At 45.2% G+C, this 20,478-nt stretch overlaps 1 protein-coding gene across 2 annotated transcripts in view; it reads right to left on the reverse strand.

The window, feature by feature from the left end:
- LOC135210261 (isocitrate dehydrogenase [NAD] subunit beta, mitochondrial-like) overlaps positions 1 to 17,570 on the reverse strand; it is a 91,557-nt gene extending 73,987 nt beyond the window's left edge. For both annotated transcript variants that reach the window (XM_064243128.1, XM_064243129.1), the window contains exon 1: positions 17,435 to 17,570. In XM_064243128.1, coding sequence (XP_064099198.1) covers positions 17,435 to 17,479 — 45 coding nt within the window. In that variant the 5' untranslated portion in view covers positions 17,480 to 17,570. The remainder of the gene's footprint in view (positions 1 to 17,434) is intronic.
- Between the last annotated feature and the right edge of the window lie 2,908 nt (positions 17,571 to 20,478).

Below are 20,478 nucleotides of genomic sequence, written 5' to 3' on the forward strand. Positions count from 1 at the left end.
AATAACAATATCATTTTGTACATGAACTTTCCTGTCAGACATATACTTAGCTGATTGACACCCTTGGTGGAGGGTACAAGACAGAAAATACAAAGAAAAGGTAAACAACACCTGTTGTAGGATAAACATAACCTTGGTTCTTACCTGTTTAGGCTGAAGACTTCATAGATACTGTCTATTAGTCTGCATAGCCATAAGAGCTACAGCGAGGGCGTGACCTACAGCTGAAAAGACTCTTGGTCTACTAATGGGACTTGATATCCGCTTACTTAGTAGAATCCAAGTCGGATCATGTCAATGGGGGTTCGCCCTCTTCTATGACAGAACCTGTCCACTACCAACGCAGGGAGCTTCAACCAAATCCGATCACCATAACCAAACTAATGTTATTAGCATTACGAAACGAAAAAGATGCCTACCTGCATCATTTTTCATACAACCATATGAACTCAATTACCAAAAAAAAAAACAAGGGGAAAAAAAACTACTAAGGATATGCTTCCAGCTCCCTGCCCCAGCACCGAATCCGCCGATACGTACTAGGGCCTAACGCGAAGCACTCGTCATACGTAATACTGACGTCTTTTAGGTAGTGGTTGGCGAATACTGAATTACATCTCCAGAATGTAGTTTTCATCAGATTCTGAAGAGACATATTCTTCTTAAAGGCCAAGGAAGTTGCTATTGCTCTCACTTCATGAGCCTTGACTTTTAAGAGCTTGAAATGTTCTTCATCACAAGATCTATGTGCTTCTTTCACAACACTTCTAATGAAGAAAGACAGCGCATTTTTCGACAATGGTCTGCTGGGGTCCTTTACAGAGCACCATAGTCTGTCCTCAATGCCCTTAAGGGTTTTCTTCTTCTGAAGGTAGTATTTTCAAACTCCTAACAGGCAAAGCGTTCTTTCAGGTTCCTCCCCTACTAGGGCAGACAAACCACGAACCTCAAAGCTCCTTGGCCAAGGATTTGAGGGGTTCTCATTTTTTGCTAAAAACGAAGGAAGGAAGGAACAAACCACGGAATCTCTTTGAAACCTACCCTTTCCTTCTAGGGCATGAATCTCACTAACCCTTTTAGCAGATGCTAAAGCCATGAGAAAGAGAGCTTCCTCGTGAGATCTTTGAAGGAGGCTAAATGTGGTGGTTCAAACCTAGCAGACTCAGGAAGCGAAGAACCACATCCAGATTCCAACTTGGAACTTCGTTCGAAGTTTTCTTGGAAGATTCAAAGATCTTAATAGTCATGAAGATCTTTGTCATTCGAAAGATCTAAATTCCTATGTCTGAACACCGCAGCCAGCATGCTACGGTATCCTTTGATAGTAGATACTGCCAAACCGCATTTTTCTCTGAGGAAAACTAGGAAATCTGCTATCTGAGTCACAGAGGTATGGAAGAGGAAAACTTCTTGTTCCTGCACCAACGGCGAAAGACGTCCCACTTCGACTGGTAGACTTTAAGGGTCGAAGGTCTTCTAGCTGAGGCGATAGCCTTAGCAGCTTTTTGTCGAAAACCCCTTCGCTCTGACAAGACTTTTGACAGTCGAAAGCAGTCAGATTGAGAGCGGGGAGGTTTCTGTGATACCTGTCGAAGTGGGGTTGTGTTTGAGCAAATCTTGTCTTTGTGGAAGTGCTCTTGGAAAGTCCACCAACCATTCCAGTACCTCTGTGAACCAATCTTGGGCGGGCCAGAACGGAGCTACTAGCGTCATTCTTGTCCTCTCCGAGATAGCAAATTTCTTGAGGGTTTGTCCTAGTACTTTGAAGGGGGGAAAGGCGTAGACGTCTAACCTGTCCAATCTAGGAGAAACGCATCCACTGAAACTGCTCCTGGGTCTGAGATCGGGGAGCAATCAAAGTTCGATTCTTGCGTTCTTTGCTGTTGCAAAGAGATCGATGTGAGGTCTGCCCCATCTTCTCCACAGGTCTTGGCATACTTCTGAGTGGAGGGTCCACTCGGAAGGCAGGAGTTGATTCTTCCTGCTCAGGAGATCGGCCCTGACGTTCCTTTCTCCTGTACGAATCTGGTGAGAAGACTGATTTTCCTCGTTTGAGACCACAGCAGAAGATCCCTTGCTGTTTCGTACAGGGAGAAGGAGTGCGTCCCCCCCTGTTTCTTGATGTACGCCAAGGCTGTTGTGTTGTCCGAATTGACCTGCACTACTGCATTCCGGACGTGGGGGTTCGAAGGCTTTCAATGCCATCCAGACTGCCATCAACTCTTTCTTGTTGATGTGCCAGGACACCTGATCCCCCTTCCAGGTGCCTGACACTTCTCTTGTCCCGAGTGTCGCTCCCCAACCTGCCTCCGATTGCGTCGGAAAACAACACATGGCTGGGGTTCGGCATGTAGAGAGACATTCCTTCCACAAAATCGAAGTGGTCGTTTCCACCACCGAAGGTCTCTCTTGATTCTCTTGAGATCTTGAAGGAGAACTCCAGATCTAGGGAGAGACGCCTCCAGTTCTGGTATAGGAAGAACTGTAGAGGCCTGAGATGCAACCTTCCTAGAGAAACGAATTGCTCCAGCGAGGAGAGTGTCCCCAGCAGACTCATCCACTCCCTCGTTGTGCATGCATCTTTCTCTAGGAAGGTCGTTATTTTCTCGTAGCAACGAGCTATCCTCTCTGGCGACGGAAAAGCCCGAAAAGCCGCCAGAGAAGCTATCCGAATCCCCAGATAGATCCTCTCTTGACTGGGGATTAATTGAGACTTCTGGAAGTTCACCAGAAGTCCCAGCGAACTTGCCAATGTAAGGGTCTTTTGAAGGTCCTCCAGACATCTTTCTTGAGACTCTGCTCTGATTAGCCAGTCGTCGAGATAAAACGACACCCTCACTCCCTCCAAATGTAGCCACTGCGCCACGTTCTCATTAACCCCGTGAAAACTTGGGTGTCAGTTGATAGGCCGAAGCACAAGGCCTTGAATTGGAAGATGTTTCCTCCCATCATGAATCGTAGATACTTCCCGTGAAGAAGGATGGATCGGCACATGAAAGTAAGCGTCCTGAAGGTCTATAGACACCATCCAGTCCCCTGGACGAAGAGCCGCTAACACTGATGAAGTTGTCTCCATGGCGAACTTCCTCTTTTCCACAAAGACGTTCAGGGCGCTTACATCCAACACCGGTCTCCATCCTCCTGAGTTCTTCGGAACTAGGAACGTCTGTTTGTAAAAGCCCGCAGAGCGGGGATCTTTCACTAGTTCTATAGCCTCCTTCTCTAGCATGAGATCTACTGCTAGAGAAAGGGTTTGATTCATGATGGGGTCCTTGTACTTGGCTACCAACTCCCTCGGAGTTGTCGTCAATGGTGGTCCTTGACGAGAAGGGAATGAGGTATCCTTTTCTGACAATCGATAGGGACCAATTGTCCGCCCCTTTGTGGGCCAGACGTCGGCAAATTTCAGTAGTCTGGCACCCACTGATGTCTGGAGTCCTTGACCGCTATTTTCTTCCCTCTGACTGACTTCGAGAAGGTTTTACCTCTCTTAAAAGATCTAGTCCCTCTGGTTGTAGAACCTCTGACAGCGGGTCCTCCTCGAAAGGGCTCCTGTCTCAGAGGAGTCTCTTTCTTGGTCTTGGGTTGGAAGACAGAGCGAGGTTTCCTGGCCGCCTGGGCTAACATGTCTGAGTAGCCTTAGCTGAAAGGGCACTCGATACATCTTGGATAATTTTCTTGGGGAACAGAAGAGGAGAGAGTTGAGCATACAAGAGCGATTGCCCTTTGTGCATGAGACACTGCCTTCGTGAGAAACGAACAGTAGACCGACCTTTTCTTAAGCACTCCAGCTCCAAAACAGGATGAGGAGACTTCACTCGATCCGTCTCTCACTGCTTTATCCATGCAAGTGAGTACACAGTTAAGATCTTCAGGAGACAGAGCATCTGGGGTCTTGGTCTTATAGCCAGCACACCTAAAGACCAATCCAAGGAAGTTGAAAACTTCCAGGACTCGGAACATTCCCTTCAGTAAGTGGTCAAGTTCGTTCATTCCCCACGTAGTCTTGGCGGACAAGAGGGCGGAACGACGAGCAGCATCACTAATGAAGAGAAGTCCGAGTCCGCAGACGAAGGGAGAGCGAGGCCTAAAGGTTCTCCCGATTCGTAACCAGAATCCCAATCTGCCGGTCAGTTTAGACGGAGGGAAAGAAAAAACCGTCTTCCCTTTCTCTTCCTTCGAAAGGAGCCATTCTCCAAAACCTCTCAGCGCCTTCTTCATGGAAACAGTAGGTTTCATCCTAACACAAGACGAAACCTTCGACGTCTTCGAAGTGGAGAATAACGAAAGAGGAGAAGGGGGAGCCACAGGAGAAAGAATATCTCCAAACTCTTGCAGGAGTAACTCTGTAAGTTTCTTATAGGAGGAACTGAGGCGTCTTTTGTTCCTTCTTCTTCTGAGGGGTCCTGTTCCTCCTGAGCCGAAGAGCCTTCCTGATCCTTAGAGGCGCGACTATTCTTAAAGGAGTCTCTAGAGGCAGATAGACGTATACGTCTTGGAGACAATGCTTCAGGCAAGTGTCTACTTGCAACATCCTTCTTGTCTGGAGGAGTGCGTTTCCAGATCCTTGAAGCCTAATAGGAGTCAGGCGGCAGTCAGGTGCAGAGCGCCTGTATGAAGAAGAAATTCTATCAGGCTCTTGTGGCGCCTATCCAAAGGAGAGCGGCTACCAGGCGAACTGCGCCTGTCATACGAAAAGCGCCTACCAGGCTCTTGGCGCCTGAACCGAGGCGAGAGAATCTCTGGCGACGAGCGCCTACTAGGTGAGCGCCTACCAGGGGAGAAGCGCCTGCTAGGCTCTCGGCGCCTGACTCGAGGCGAGTAAAAGTCAGGAGAAGAGCGCCTGCCAGGCGAAACGCGCCTAACAGCTCTTGACGCCTGTCCAGCGAAAAGCGCTGTCCGATTTTAGGGCGCTTGTCAGCCGGAGATGGGAGGCGAGACGAGGAGCGGCTACGAGGTGAGTAGTGCCTACTAGGCTCTTGGCGCCGTCAAGGGAGCGATCCTGTCTCGAGAAGAGCGTCTGTAGGGTGAGGATCTCCTACGCGCAGTTTGCTCCTGTCTGAAGGAGAAACTTGTCTGTCAGGCGAATGTCGCTTTATACGCAGATTTGATCTTGTCCGAAGCAGAGAGCCTCTGCGAGAATCGAACGAACAGTTGAGCGCGCCTCTTCCGTCGAAAAGCGAGAGTCAGGAGGAGGGGAGCTTGGACTTCTTTACAGGAAGCGAGACGTCCTTCCTGCGCCGAGAAGACCCGTAAAGAGAGCCAGCCAGAGCCGAAATCTGCGCCTGAAGGTTAGCCAACACCCTTGCAGGAGAACTCACCAACTCGTGAACAGGAGAAGAGGCTCGATCTCCGCTAAGTGAACGATACTCCTGAGATCTCTTTCGCTTCTTCGCTTCCACCTCAGGCTCTTCCGAAAAAACTTCAGGGCTGGAAGGGCGGGCGCAGGGAGCATTCCAGGCTCTCTTCGAAGGGCGCGAGGCTTCCGAAGAGCTCCATCCTCTTTTAGGAGAAGGCGAAGGCGACGACGAGAAGCACTGGCGCAAAATTTCTCTCTTGGAGTGATCCAAGGTAGCCTGGGAACGATCAACAGGAACTACCGAGGGGACGCCTGACCGTTGGGATGCTCCCTAACCTTCCTGCGGCTTTCGACTTTCCTCCTCCACTGGGACTGGGAGTCTGGAAGAGGTCTAGGCCTGGAAGCATTAGGGCGCCGATCAGACGCACCCTCCACTGCACTGGGTTCACTGCACAAATCACTATTGGAATCACTCTTACCTTCTAGTTGCTTGATTTTTCTTTTCCTCTCCATACTGCGAATGGTGGCTTTCATTGAAGCCACTTCCGAAGGCGTATCTTCGGCTTCGGTGCAGGGAGCAGGAGCTGAAACTGACAAAGGAGCTACTTCTAAAATAGGATTATCTACATCCAACTCGCTAATACGAGATCTACTACTGCTCCTGGAAGAAGCTTTCCTAACTTTATCCTTTTCAAGCTTCCTCAAGTAGGAAGACAAAGACTTCCATTCATCCTCATTCAGCTTTTCACATTCATTACAAGGGTTATTAAAGGTGCATTCATTCCCTCTACACTTCAAACATACCGTGTGAGGGTCTACCGAAGCTTTCGGTAGCCTCACCTTACAATCAGTCATACAACAAACTCTAAACATAGCAGTTTTTTCTTAGCTATCAACATCAGACATCATGAATCCAAGAAAAATCCAAAGAAAAGTCCAATAACTGTCCACAAATCGCGAAAGCCAGGCCAAAAGATCGGGTACTTCACCAAAAGTCCGTAGAAACAATCCAGGGCGAAAACGAGAAAAGAATCCAACTGTCAAGAGGTACCGACAACGGGTGTGGTCGACACCGACGACAGAAAAAATCTGGCAAGAAAGGTATGATGGTTCTTCACCCGCCTCCCACGGCGGCGGGTAAGGTAGATCACCTGACCTACCTGTCGCGTTAGCCGCGAGTTTTGAATTCTGTCGTGACGTCAGAGACGTAAGCTAAGTATATGTCTGACAGGAAAGTTCATGTACAAAAATATAAGTTATAGGTAGGCCTACAAGGGAACAGAAAGAAAAATGATATTGTTAAACTACAATAAAGTTTTGTACATACTTACCTGGCAGATATATACTTAGCTATAGTCTCCGACGTTCCCGACAGAATTTCAAATCTCGCGGCACACGCGACAGGTAGGTCAGGTGGTCTACCTACCCGCCGCTGGGTGGCGGATGTACGAACCACTCCCGTAAGCTTGTCAGATTTTCTCTTCCACCTGTCTCCTGCAGGGGAGGCTGGTGGGCCATTAATCGATATATCTGCCAGGTAAGTATGTACAAAACTTTATTGTAGTTTAACAATATCATTTTTGTACATGAACTTCCCTGACAGATATATACACCCTTGGTGGAGGGTAAGAGACAGCTCAATAATACAGGTAAGACGGGAAAAACAACTAAGTTGTAGGATATAAAAACCTTGGTTCTCACCTTTTCAGGATGAAGACTTCATAGATACTATACTCTGAGTCTGCATTGCCTGGAGAGCTACAGCTAGGACGTGACCTGATGCTGAAAGACTCTCGGATACCACTGGGATATGTGATCCCCTATTGTGGTTAGAATCCAAGTCGGATGCTGTTAGAGGGACCTTGTCCGCTTACCTAACAGATCCTTACCACTACCTCTGCAAGGAGCCAAAACCACAGACCACCTAACCAAATACAAAGGGTTAATATTACGACAAAGAGGTGCCTCCTGCAACCTCTTTCAGACAACCAAAAAACAACAATATAAAATATAGGGTAACATATAAAGAATTTATACAGGATAAGTTTCAGCTCCCTGCCCCCAGCACCGAATCCGCCGATACGAAAGGACCCAAGGCGAAGCATTTATCATATGTGATTTTTTACATCACGTAGGTAGTGGTGTTTTTTTTGAAAACGACCGATTGGCATCTCCAAAAAGTCGCCTCCATCAAGTTCCGCACAGACATATTTTTTCTGAATGCAAGCGAAGTTGCGATGGCTCTCACCTCGTGAGCTTTCACTTTCAGTAGTCTAAAATGTTCTTCCTTACAGGCAACATGTGCCTCTGTAATAAGGCTTCTCAGAAAAAAGGAAAGAGCATTCTTCGACATGGGCCGAGTGGGGTCCTTACGGAGCACCAAAGCACATCTTGATTAGCCTTAAGTTGTTCCTTCCTCTTAAGGAAATATCTTTATAATTCTCATAGGGCAAAGAGTTCTTTCAGGCTCTTCCCCTACTAGAAAAGATAAACTACGAACTTCAAAGCTCCTGGGCCAAGGGCGTGATGGGTTTTCATTCTTTGCAAGGAAACTTGGAAGAAACGAACACACCATAGAATCTCCTTAAACCCTACATTGCCCTCAATAGCTTGGAGCTCACTCACTCTCTTAGCTGTAGCTAGGGCCAAAAGAAGATAGCCTTCTCGTCAGATCCTTGAAAGAGGCTAAGCCAGGAGGTTCGAATCTAGACGATCAAGGAATTGTAGAACTACGTCTAGATTCCAGTTCGGTACTACATGAGGACGCTTAATGGTTTCAAATGATCTAATAGATCATGCAGGTCCTTATCATCGGATATACTAAGCCTCTAGCCGAAATACCGCCGCCAACATACTGCGGTATCCCTTAATAGTTGACACAACCAGATGACATTCTTCCTTGAGGAAAATAAGGAAATCCGCAATTTGGGTCACAGAGGTACTGGAAGAGGAAATGTTCTTCCTCTTGCACCAACGTCTGAAGACATCCCACTTTGACTGGTATACACGCAAGGTGGGGGAAGTCTCCTCGCTCTTGCGATTGCTTTAGCAGCTGTTGCTGAAAAGCCTTTCGCTAATGACCAAACTTTGGACAGTCTGAAAACCAGTCAGACTGAGAGCGAGGAGATTTCTGTGGTACCTGTCGAAGTGGGGTTGTCTGAGTAGATCGCTCCTTAGCGGGAGCGATCTTGGAAGGTCCACCAACCATTCCAGTACCTCTGTGAACCATTCTTGGGCCGGCCAAAAGGGAGCAATTAAGGTCATTTTCTCGTTGAATCGGACTCTTACGAACTTCTTGATGGTTAGCCCCAGGATCTTGAAGGGGGGAAACGCGTAGACGTCGAGTCCGTTCCAGTCTAGAAGAAGAGCATCTATTGCTACTGCCTCTGGATCCGATATCGGAGAGCAGTAAGGATCCAGCCTCTTGTTCTTTGACGTGGCAAAGAGGTCTATGTGCCTGGCCTCCCCATAACTTCAGGCTCTGGCATACTCCAGATGAAGGGTCCACTTCTGTGGGAAGGACCTGATCTTTCCTGCTGAGGAAGATCTGCTCTTTACATTCCTTTCTCCCTGCACGAACCTGGTGAGAAGCTTGATTCCTCTTTCTTCTGCCCACAGAAGAAGGTCTCTTGCTGTCTCGTACAGGGAGAAGGAATGCGTCCCCCCCTGTTTCCTGATATATGCCAGAGCTGTAGTGTTGTCCGCGTTGACCTGCACTACCGATCTTCTGACTTTGGGCTCGAAAGCCTTCAGAGCCAACCACACAGCCATCAACTCCTTTCTGTTGATATGCCAGGCTACTGGTCTCCCCCACCCAGGTACCTGACACTTCGCTGGTTCCCAGAGTTGCACCCCACCCCATGTCCGACGCGTCGGAGAACAACACCAGTTGGGGGTCTGTGATTGAAGAGACAGTCCCTTCGCAAAGAGGTTGGGATCTGTCCACCATAAGAGATGTTTCTTGATGTCCTGGGATAACGACAGGGAGAACGTCAAATCCTGAGAACGACGACTCCAATTCCGATGAAAAGAAAGAATTGGAGCGGTCTCAGGTGCAAACCTTCCTAGGGTTAAACGAATTGCTCCAGAGAGGACAGCGTCCCCAGCCAGACGGTCATCCACTCCCTCACTGTGCATACTTCTTTCCCTAAGAAGGTTGTACTCTCTCGAATCCTCGGGCTATCCTTTCCTGCGAGGGAAAAGCCCGAAAACTCAGAGAGTTCATCTGTATCCCGAGATACACACACTCTTGCTCGGGAATTAGTGATGACTTCTTGAAATTGGACTAGAAGTCCCAAAGCCTCGTCAATTCTAAAGTTACTTGTAAGTCCTTCAAACAAACGATCTTCTGAATTGGCCCTTATTAGCCAATCGTCGAGGTACATGGATATCCTCACGCCCTTTCAAATGAAGCCATTGAGCCACATTCCTCAAAATCCCACCCCGTGAACACTTGAGGGGCCGTCGAGAGGCCGAAACACAGAGCCCTGAACTGAAAAATTTTCCCCCCCATCATGAATCTGAGAAACTTCCTCGAGGAAGGATGGATCGGTACGTGGAAGTAAGCGTCCTGTAAATCCAGGAAAAAAACCATCCAGTCCCTGGACGAAGTGCTGCCAGCACTGATGAAGGCGTTTCCATCGTGAACTTCTTCTTTTCTACGAAGAAGTTCAGGGCGCTTACATCCAACACCGGTCTCCATCCCCCCCCCTGAGGACTTCGGAACTAGGAAAAGGCGGTTGTAGAAGCCCGATGAATGATGGTCTGTCACTAGTTCGATAGCCCCCTTCTCCAGCATCTGATCTACTGCTAGATGGAGAGCTTGATTCATGATGGGGTCTCTGTACCTGGCCGTCAGTTCCCTTGGGATGGTCGTCAAGGGAGGTCTTTCGACGAAAGGGATGAGGTAACCTCTCCTCAAAAATAGAAAGGGTCCAAGGATCCGCCCCTTTTTGGGCCCAGACTTCTGCAAACTCTAAGAGTCTGGCGCCCACCGTTGTTTGAAGGACTTGCAAGTTATTTGGGGGCTTTAACAGACTTGGCGAAAGTCTTACCCCTTCTTGAAGGTCTACGACCTCTAAACGTAGAGGTTCTTGATGAAGATGCCCCTCGAAAGGGTTCTCGAACACTTGCCTTTTCCTTCTTAGCCTTTTGGTAGGGAAGGAAGGGCGAGGTTTTCTTGCCGACTGTGCCAAAAGGTCTGGGTGGCTTTGGCCGAAAGTGACCTCGAAATGTCCTGCACTCGATGTTTCGGGAACAACTGAGTAGACAGGGAGCAAACAGCAAAGAAGACCTCTGAGCATGGGAGACCGACTTCGTTAAGAAGGAACAATAAACCGACCTCTTCTTCACGATCCTGGCCCCATAACAGGGAGGCGATTTCACTCCGCTCCGTCTCTTACCGACTTGTCCATACAAGACAAGACACACATAAGCTCTTCTGGCGTAAATTGACTCTGGCACTTCAATTTTCTTGGCTAGGACTCCCAACGACCAATCAAGGAAGTTAAATACTTCTAGCACTCTAAACATACCTTGAAGCAAATGATCCAATTCATTCATTGCCCAAGTCGTCTTAGCAGAGTTAGGGCAGGGCCGTTCTCCTTGTCGAATCTACCAGCGCCGAAAAAATAAAATCTGAATCAGCCGAAGACGGTACCCGACCCAATCCTAAGGGCTCTCCTGTTTCGTACCAGAAACCAGCGCGTCCTGATAAACTTCGGAAGGAGGGAAAAGCGAACATCGTCTTCCCCGCTTCTTCTTTGGAAGCCATCCAGGAACCAAAACTTTCCTCAGTGCCTTCTTCTATAAGAAAGAGTTGGCTTCATCCTCACACAAGAAGAACTCTTCGCTGTCTTCGCCGTTGAAAAAAGTGAGTGAGGAGGAGGAGGAGCCGTTCAGGAGTAAGCGGGAATCCCACCCCAAAAAAACTTGTAAAAGTAGCTCTGTAACGCTTCGTTGTAAGAAGAGACAGCAGCAGACAAGTGTTCGGTTCCTCATCCGAACCTTCTAGGACGTCTTGTCGAGACCCGAGCGCGGAAGATCCTTAGGTGACGAAGGGATCCTAGCAGGAGTTGAGCGAGAGGTTGGAGAACGCCCTCTCTTAGAAGAGTTCACATCCACTGGAGAACGATGAGAAGATCTGGGATGTCTACGATGAGACTCCCTCTTCGAGGTATATGGAATCTCAGCCGAAGGAGGAGGGTAGGGCTCCTACTCCGAGAATCCTCGGAAATATCCACAGGGCGCTTACGAGGAGGCGAGCGCCTACTATACTCTATGCGCATATCCTGAGGCGAGCGGCTGCCAGGAGAAGAGCGCCTATCGAGAGCAGAGCGCTTGCGCGGCTCTCCATACCTGTCCAGTTGCGTACGATCAACGGAAGTTCGACTGGAAGGCGAAATGCGCCTACTAGGAGAAGCTGAAGGCGCTTGCGAGACTCTTGACGTCTAACAAGAGGGTAACATCAGGAGAAGGGCGCTTCAAAACTAACGCGCGCCTACTTGGAGAAGGGCGCTTCCGGGATTCCTGGTGCCTACCAAGAGACAAACGGTCAGGAGAAGTGCGCCTAGAAGCGGGAGAGCGCCTACCACAGAAGGGCGCTTGAAAGACTCTTGTTGTCTGCCCCTAGGAGAATAATCAGGAGTATGCCGCCTTAAAAGAGACGAGCGCCTACTAGGAGATCTATGTGCAGTAGGCTCTTGGGCGCCTACCTTGCGGGGAGCGGCTAACAGTAGGCCGTCTATCATGCACACGACTCCTACCAGACTCTAGATGCCTGTCAGGAGAGAAGTCACGATCCGACACTCGAGGGAGAGTGACATCTGGAAGAAGAACGCCTACTTGTATAAGGGCGCCTTCTAGAATCTTGAGGCTGCTGAGGAGAAGTCTCACGCGAGGGAGTTGAAGAAAATCGCGTGATGAGCAGGTGCAGTGCGCTTACCGGAAGCGGGAAATCCAATCTGGAGAAAAAAAACTTCTTTCTCCATAGAGCGTCCTACCGAGTTTGGCTTGCCTTGAAATCGAAAGAGAGCCAGGGCAGCGAGGGCGCTCACGCGAGCCCCCACCTTCAAACGAAACCTCCCCCATATGAAAAAAAAAAAGGGAGGGGAAACGATCCTGAAGAGCGGCGCCTAGATCTCTTGATCGAAGAGAAACGTCCTTCTTCCTACGTGATCTAACTGCTAGAGAGTCTGCTAGCGCCGTGATCTGAGCTTTGAAGTCCCGCGAGTACTCTCGTAGGAGAATCTTCTTGTTCTTCCTCGGAAGCAGGCGCCGAGCGCGGAGCGCGAGAAGAAGAACGATCACAGGATTTCTTGGGTTTCTTCGCCTCCACCAACGATTCTTCGGGAAAACCACCGGACTAGAAGCCAAAGGACTGCAGGGGAGCCTTCCAAGCCTCTTCAACTGGGCGCGACGCATCCGGGGAGTTCCAACCTCTCTTTGGAGAGGGAGACGACGAAGAGGAGAAGCATTGGCGTAGGAGCTCCTCCTTGTAGCGATCCGAGGCAGGGAGCCGAGCGTACTTCAGGATCTGCCGAGGGACGCCTGACCGGTGGGGGCTCTCCCTAGCCCTCCTGCGGCTTTCGACTTTCCTACTCCACTGGAACTGGGAGTCTGGCAGAGGTCTAGGCCTAGAGGCACTAAGGAGCCGGTCAGACGCACCCTCCACAAAACTGGGGACATTGCAACTTATCACTAACACTCTCCTTACCTTCCAACTGACGAATCTTCTGATCCAGAGAACGATTCGTGGCTTTCAGAGCTGCCGCCTCCGAAGGCGAATCTTCGGCTTCGGTGCGGGGAGCCGGGGGCTGCAACTTGGGAAGAAGGTTCTAATTCTACGTTAGTACTATTAGGATCCACATCCAACTCACTCTTTCTAGATCTGCTAGAACTTCTAGAGGAAGCCTTACGCACTCTATCACGTTCCAACTTCCTAACATAAGAAGAGAGAGCCTTATATTCTTCTTCATTCAATCCCTTACATTCACTACAAGGGTTAGCAAAAGAACATTCATTCCCCCTGCATTTCATGCAAACCGTTGTGTGGGGGTCTACCGAAGCTTTCGGCTAACCTCACCTTACATCCTTCATTCACGCAAACCCTAAACAAAACCGAAGTTTTAACTACCGAATCTAGATCAGACATCGTTAAGAAAATCAAAAACCTCAAAATCAAACCGGTCCACAATCAGCGTATGCCAAGCCAAACACAAAGCGAATACGTCACCAAAAGAAGTCCAAATTAACTCCAGGCAAGCGAGAATCGAAAAACTATCGAGAGGAACCGACAACAGTTGTTATCGTTCCCGCGACAGAGAAAAATCTGACAAGCTTACGGGAGTGGTTCGTACATCCGCCACCCAGCGGCGGGGTAAGGTAGACCACCTGACCTACCTGTCGCGTGTGCCGCGAGATTTGAAATTCTGTCGGGAACGTCGGAGACTATAGCTAAGTATATATCTGTCAGGGAAGTTCATGTACAAAACTCCACAGTTGCACTGGGCTAAGTAACAGTTAGAGGTGTCGGATAGCAATAATGAAAAAGCAAACCGGAAATTTAGTAATTTCAAGGTCTAAAAGTGGATGCAGCCAAGACCTAGGCTTAAAACACGACACAATAAACCCCCTCCCTAATTTAGGCCTATGCCTACCACCTAGGCTGGTAGGTTACTAGCCTATAATGCCGACAGTGCACCATGTGAGGCGTTTTGATGTCAATGCACCCATAAGGAGTTTTCAACGACAGTATTTAGTAATTTAAAGGTCTAAATCAGATGCAGCCGAGGCCTAGGCTTTATAACAGGACAATGCAAACACCTAATTTAGGCCTACCTATACCTAGCCTATAGGTAGGTATAGTAGGATGCTAGCCTAAAATGCCGACAGTGCATCACAAGAGGTGTATTGATGTCAATGCATCATTAGAGAGTTGATAATAACGTATTTCTGAGCTCGAGTTGGAATCGGGTGTCAAAGTTGAGGCCTAGGGTAAACAATCACGGACGATCCACCATCATCACGCTGGCCGGGTCTTATTCCCTCGATATTTAATTGGTGAAACAAGAATACAATTACAACTCCAAGCATACCATTAAAAAGATTGAAGTTTCGTCAACATAATGTGATATATGAAAGCCCCATACTAACTAAAATAAGCATGTGACACTCTTCTTAAAATATGTTTTCAAGGCAGTTTTGAAATCCAATATGGCGGCTATCTTTCCCAGCCTTTCCAGCACTCATTTGAACAATGTTAGCATATATATGTAATGTTTATTGATCTAACTCAAGATTGCAGTTGTAATCAGCACAATAAAACAACATTTTGTTGTCTATATAAGTGAAAGTATGAAACTTGTTATTCCCAGGGTTCATGGTTTGATCATTTTTACCTTGTAATCGGTGGTTTTATCCTTACTGCCATCACAACTGAAACTCCACAGTGCTTATTTGATTGTAATTATACACATTTTGGTCTCAATTCACTCCACATTGCACTTTAACCAAGTTCTGTTCCTGGTTCCTAAGCGCTCACACCACAAACACAGTTACGAGCAGCAGACGACAACTGTTTATGAGATGCAAAGCTTTATTCCCTTAATTGTTTTACTTTTAATTCTTATTTTTAGGTTTAAACTTTACTTTGTTTACTTCAAAATGTTATTTAATTCATGTCTATTATCCCTTTTTTGCAACCAAATTACCCTGAAAAATTACAGATATTTCTAAAGTAGATACAATCCAATGTTTCTAACCTTGTCGTACATCTGGCTGCCAAAAACCATTGCGGAGCAGACAACGATTAGTGGATTATATTTTTTTTTCTTTTTTGCTAGCACTTTTCATTGATTTAAGTCTATATTAGTATTTTGATTTTTTTTAAATAACTGTAAGCCAGAAATAAATGTAACCTTTAATGTTTTCATGCTAAGAATGGCAAAATCATCGTTGCCACATTAGTGGAGCTTCACACATACGCCAATGCATTATCATAAACTGTTTCCATGAATTCTAGTTGTCATAGTAATGCAATAATGATAAAATTGCATTAATATTTATGTATATATACTTCCAATACATAGGCTAATTTCACCAATTTCCATGTTTTGTGTAAGTCTTATACCCAGTTTGGAGGGTGAACACATACCAATTGGCAACAGAGAGAGAGAGAAGGGAAGGTGAAGGAATGATGAAGGACAGGGGTGGCGGTGGAGGTGGAGGGAGAAGGTAGGTGGATAATGGAGTTTTTGTCTTTTGGTACAAGGACAAGTGTCGTTATTCTTTACGATTAGTGATTCACGATACTCTTATAAATTACGGCACTGGGTGTAATACACTATAGCAAAATCTCGTTCTGATACGAGTGTTCGTTACAGAAATATTGCCAAAAAACGTGCTTGCACTGTCTCTGAAACCCATAGTAGGTATGCTGCTTAGTTGTCAATCAAGTTTTTGTAATCAAGTATTTTTTACAAGCTAGCTATTGTATAAATTTGAATTTTTCTCAATCAAATCATATTCTCCTCAATTCTAACTTTCCTCTTTTAACGACTTTCTGGTCATTGCAAATTCAGCCCCATTAATTTCTTACGGTGCGAAAACAGACAAAGAGGCCAGGGAGCGAAAGCAATTGCGTCACACTACAGCGGTAATCCGGCAGTAAAACATCTTCATATAGGGTAAAAAACCGCATGGTACAGGGGTGGACCATGTACGATCAATGTGTACAACCCCAAAAAAAGTACATTATAACGCGTCCTGACATCGGAGATGGGCATCAGACGCGACTTGTTGTTGGTGAGAAACGGAGCTAAAGACCTCTACTCCGGTGTCAGGACGCGTTATAGTAATGTACTTTTCTTAGGGTTGTACACATTGATCGTACATGGTCCACCCCTGTACCATGCGGTTTTTTACCCTATCCAAAAAGTAAGTAATAAAGATATACATATATGCGCATTACTATTATAACAATTACACGAATAGCTGATAACAATCTGCATGAATAATGGTAAACTGTTCTGCAAGAAAGTTGAGTATAGCAATTCATTTACAATAGGTACGAAAGTCAAGATTTTTGTGACATCATAATACCAGACTTGAAAGAACGTTCTAATTCCGAAAAATAATTACTTACCTAAATTTGAGTCACAAATTTGAGTTACTTTTACAATAACGAATATTTTCAAATTAATCATCATAAATAGTATGTAAAATATTGATGTTTTACTATTTACTTGAATAATTATCTAGTGCACGCTTCGTCGTCGTCTTCTACCAAAACACTAATTTCCTTAAAAACGTCGTGGCCAGTGACCATATTCCGATTGTTGTGATGAAAGTGCCCCAGCGTCTATGGGTACAAGTGGTGTGCAGATTTAGCACAGGAAATGGGAAGTTTTTTGACACAAGCGACTCCGCAAACATCGAGATGGCGTCAATCTTCTAAGCTACCTATTTAGCCTAATCGTCAGTAGAAATTTCGAAAGCGTTTTGGTGAAGTTTGCACTGCGTTGGCCACCCTTTTCACTACCCTCTGTTTAAATCTTAAAATTTGGCCTTAATTTCTAACTTTGGAGAAAATAGCCTAGGCTAGGTACTTACTTCGAAAGGAAAGGAGAGTAGAGGTCTTTAGCTCTGTTTCTCACCAACATCAACTCGCGACTTATGACCATCTCCAGTGTCAGGACGCGTTATAAGTACTTTTTTTGGGATTGTCCAAGCTGATCGTACATGGTCCACTCTGGACCCTACGGTTTTTTACCCTAGCCTACCGGTGTTCTGTCATCCGTAAATAGCTAGACCTCCGTTCTTACCATCCTCTTCTCACTCAATAGCCAGTCCATTTTAAGGCATTTCTCATTTTTTTTAAATGAATCTAACCCTACGACTCGTGAATAAGCAGAAATCATATTAAAAGATAGGCCTGAACATACGTAGGCCTATAAGACGAGATCAGCTGTTCCGTTGGCAACATTGCATCATAAAGACACCAAAGGTGACCTTCCAATGGTGGCTGATAAAACGCAATTACCACATTTTCCACTTATTTCCAGAGGTATGTTCAGCCTCTAAAATCATTCTTGTACTATTTGGTAAAATTTTACCATTCTGAACTGGAGAACTTACCGATTTAACACCAAAATTTACAGCTCTTCTCGCGACGGTGGCCATGATGTTTTCTGCTACTGCTTCAGAGAACCCTGGGTTAACATTATTTAGAAACAGATTTTTTTTAGATAAGACGAATCTCTGTAAATCTAATTATTTCGTTGTAATAAATTAAATTTGAGTCTAAATTTAAGTCTAATAACGTAAGGAATGTTATGTTACACTTAAGAATCAATACCACCGTGGAGAGGTAATGGATGCAGGTCAGAAATTTAATTGGATAAAATATGAGTTCAGCATTTCATGTAACCATGTATGTTAAAGGCATACAAAAAATTCTTATTATGTTATTTAAAACGAATCTTTAACATGAATCTTGACCATTTATTTTGTACCAGCACTCTTTGTCTTTTCAATTTCTATGGGAATTACGTAACACGGCATCCTAACAAGAGCCCAAAGGCCATAAGGGATTTTCCATTCCAAGAAGTTCGTTCACTTCAACAATAAAATTATATAGGAGAGACTAATGCTAAGGAAATATTTATGGGAGTTTATAACTGTAGATGGAAGAACTAGGAGCCTGCAGAAATATATCTGGGAGAAGGACCAGAGGAGGATTAGCAATAGTCGAAGATTTAATGATAGGCCTATCTCAGGAATGTCTTTTTTTCAGGCTGCCTACAAGCCCAGACTCAAGTTCGATAACTCGTAAGCCTTACAGTTATGATTATTTATCTTACTTCAGTTATTCTAGTATTCCCTTCATAATATAATTATAAAATAACAGTTTTCCTCAAGGCTTATGCTGCTTTATCATGTTGGTTTTCCAAGTACTATAATTAACCCAGGCATCTCCCTTCTTTGAATCTTATTAACCATCATTTACTTTCAACGGACGAATATTAACCCTCTCGCCTTTCATGTTACTAGATTTGACTACCTAAAACATTTGTTACCTCTCATTTCAATTTTTTTATTACTTATATTTTATCCACTTCGTTCCGTTCTCTCTTCTCTCTTCTCTCTCTCTCTCCTCTCTCTCTCCTCTCTCTCTCGCTTCTGCTATCTCTCTCTCTCCTCCCTTCCTCTCTCTCTCTCTCTTCTCTCTCTCTATTCTTTTCCAAGATGGAGATGGTCATGATTAAAATTGATATATAATATGTCTATGTTCGCTACCCCTGTCAGATATTTCTGTTAAAATTAAAATCATTTATAGCAGTCACTTGTGCTAATATGTTGGTCTCTCGAGCAAAGATTGTTTGCCGATGTCGTGTGAAAATGTTGAATGTATAATGAATAGGATAAGAAAACATTATAGCTGTGACCTGTAAAACAGTATAGGCCTACTCCAAACAAGGAAGAAGAAAAGGGCTAAAAACAAGTCTTGCTAAAACACTCATACATAATAGCTTCATTCTGTAACATTCTAAAGCATTTCCGCAAGAAAGTACCAACGTTTTGAGAAACAGATCGAGGACTTAATTGTGGAATCTTATGATCTACAAATATTTAATTTGCGAGGACTAAGGTCATTCCTGCTTTCTGCTGATGCATATACTGAATTCAAGTTTGTCTGTTTTACCTTCTGCTCCCCATATTTAATTATTTACCACCTTTTCCTTACATAACTTTGGAGCTCGCTCGGGTTCATAATAAGGCATTGTATAGTACTATTTCTCGCGGTTGGCAGTGAAAAATCACAGAAAAGAAAAATGATGCTGGTTAATATCTTTCTAAATCTAATTATTTTCACAGTGATATCTGTAGCGCAGAATATTTGTGGCACAATTATGGAAATGCGTTACTTAAAAATGCAGAAATTTTACTCCATATATGACTGTATAAACAACGTTTATTGGTACTAGCAAACTAACCCATCTACGATGGGTGATAAAATACGGGTGCAGAAGTGAAAAATTTATATGTACTATTTGTTCAGCAATATTAAAATAAGGGCGATTACACGAATAGTCTCTCTCTCTCTCTCTCTCTCTCTCTCTCTCTCGTAATGTAATTCAAGGGACGGTCACTGAACGCAGAGAAATTCTTATTCATTGTTGTTTCCCCTCTTTTAATGATATTCTCTCTCTCTCTCTCTCTCTTAAGTAAGTGAAGGGACGATCAATGAACGTAAAGAAGTTCGTATTCATTATTGTTTACCCTCTTTTAATGATTCTCTCTCTCTCTCTCTCTCTCTCTCTCTCTCTCTCTCTCTCAATGTAAGTCAAGTAACGAAGACGGTGATGGGATTATCGGATTACTTAGCTCTCAAATCACAAATTATCTCCTCTCTCTTTCTCTCTCTCATTTTTTGATAGCAAGATAAAATTATAAAATTGTAGTGCATTAATGTCGTTAAATGGCTCTCTCTCTCTCTCTCTCTCTCTCTCTCTTGTCAGTGACTTTCATTTAACGGAACAGGGATCTTGATTGGTTTGTTTCTTTGTCAATTACTTTGCACGGTGATACGAATAATAAAGTATCTTTCTTTTCATTATGTTGCTGCAAAGACGCAACTTGTATGTCGGTATGTTATGGCTACTGATAAATGCTCTTATGATCCTGTGTCTTCCAAAAAAAAGAGTAGAAAGTAGGAACATGTCAGTTTCCTTTTTATTATGTCCATTGGCAGAATCGAAATTCCGAAGCAACATTACCGGGCAGTACTTCTTCAACATTATTTTGTGCCCTGGCAGTCCCGATGAATTTAAGTTATTCAAAAAATCTTGCGGATATTGATGCTGATTTTCATCTTCTATTGTGTCCGAGCTGAAATATTCGCGACTTTCTCCAGGGAAGTTGTACAGAAATTATGTATGAAAAATCGTAACGCAACTAAGTCTACGGGAATAACCAGCCTCGTTTCACGACCAGAAACAGCTCCGTTTCAGGGAATCCCTTCTCACCCCCACCCCCTACAAAGGAGTGGGGTAGGTTGGATGAAACCCCATTACAAACCATCTTAGGGGTCCTCACCATAACCCTGCCAAGTTTCATGCCCATCTGACCAGCCGTTTGGCCGTGATTGAATGACAGACAGACAGACAGACAGACAGACA

Source organism: Macrobrachium nipponense, chromosome 39, assembly GCF_015104395.2.
Source record: "Macrobrachium nipponense isolate FS-2020 chromosome 39, ASM1510439v2, whole genome shotgun sequence".
NCBI classification, from domain to species: Eukaryota; Metazoa; Arthropoda; class Malacostraca; order Decapoda; family Palaemonidae; genus Macrobrachium; species Macrobrachium nipponense.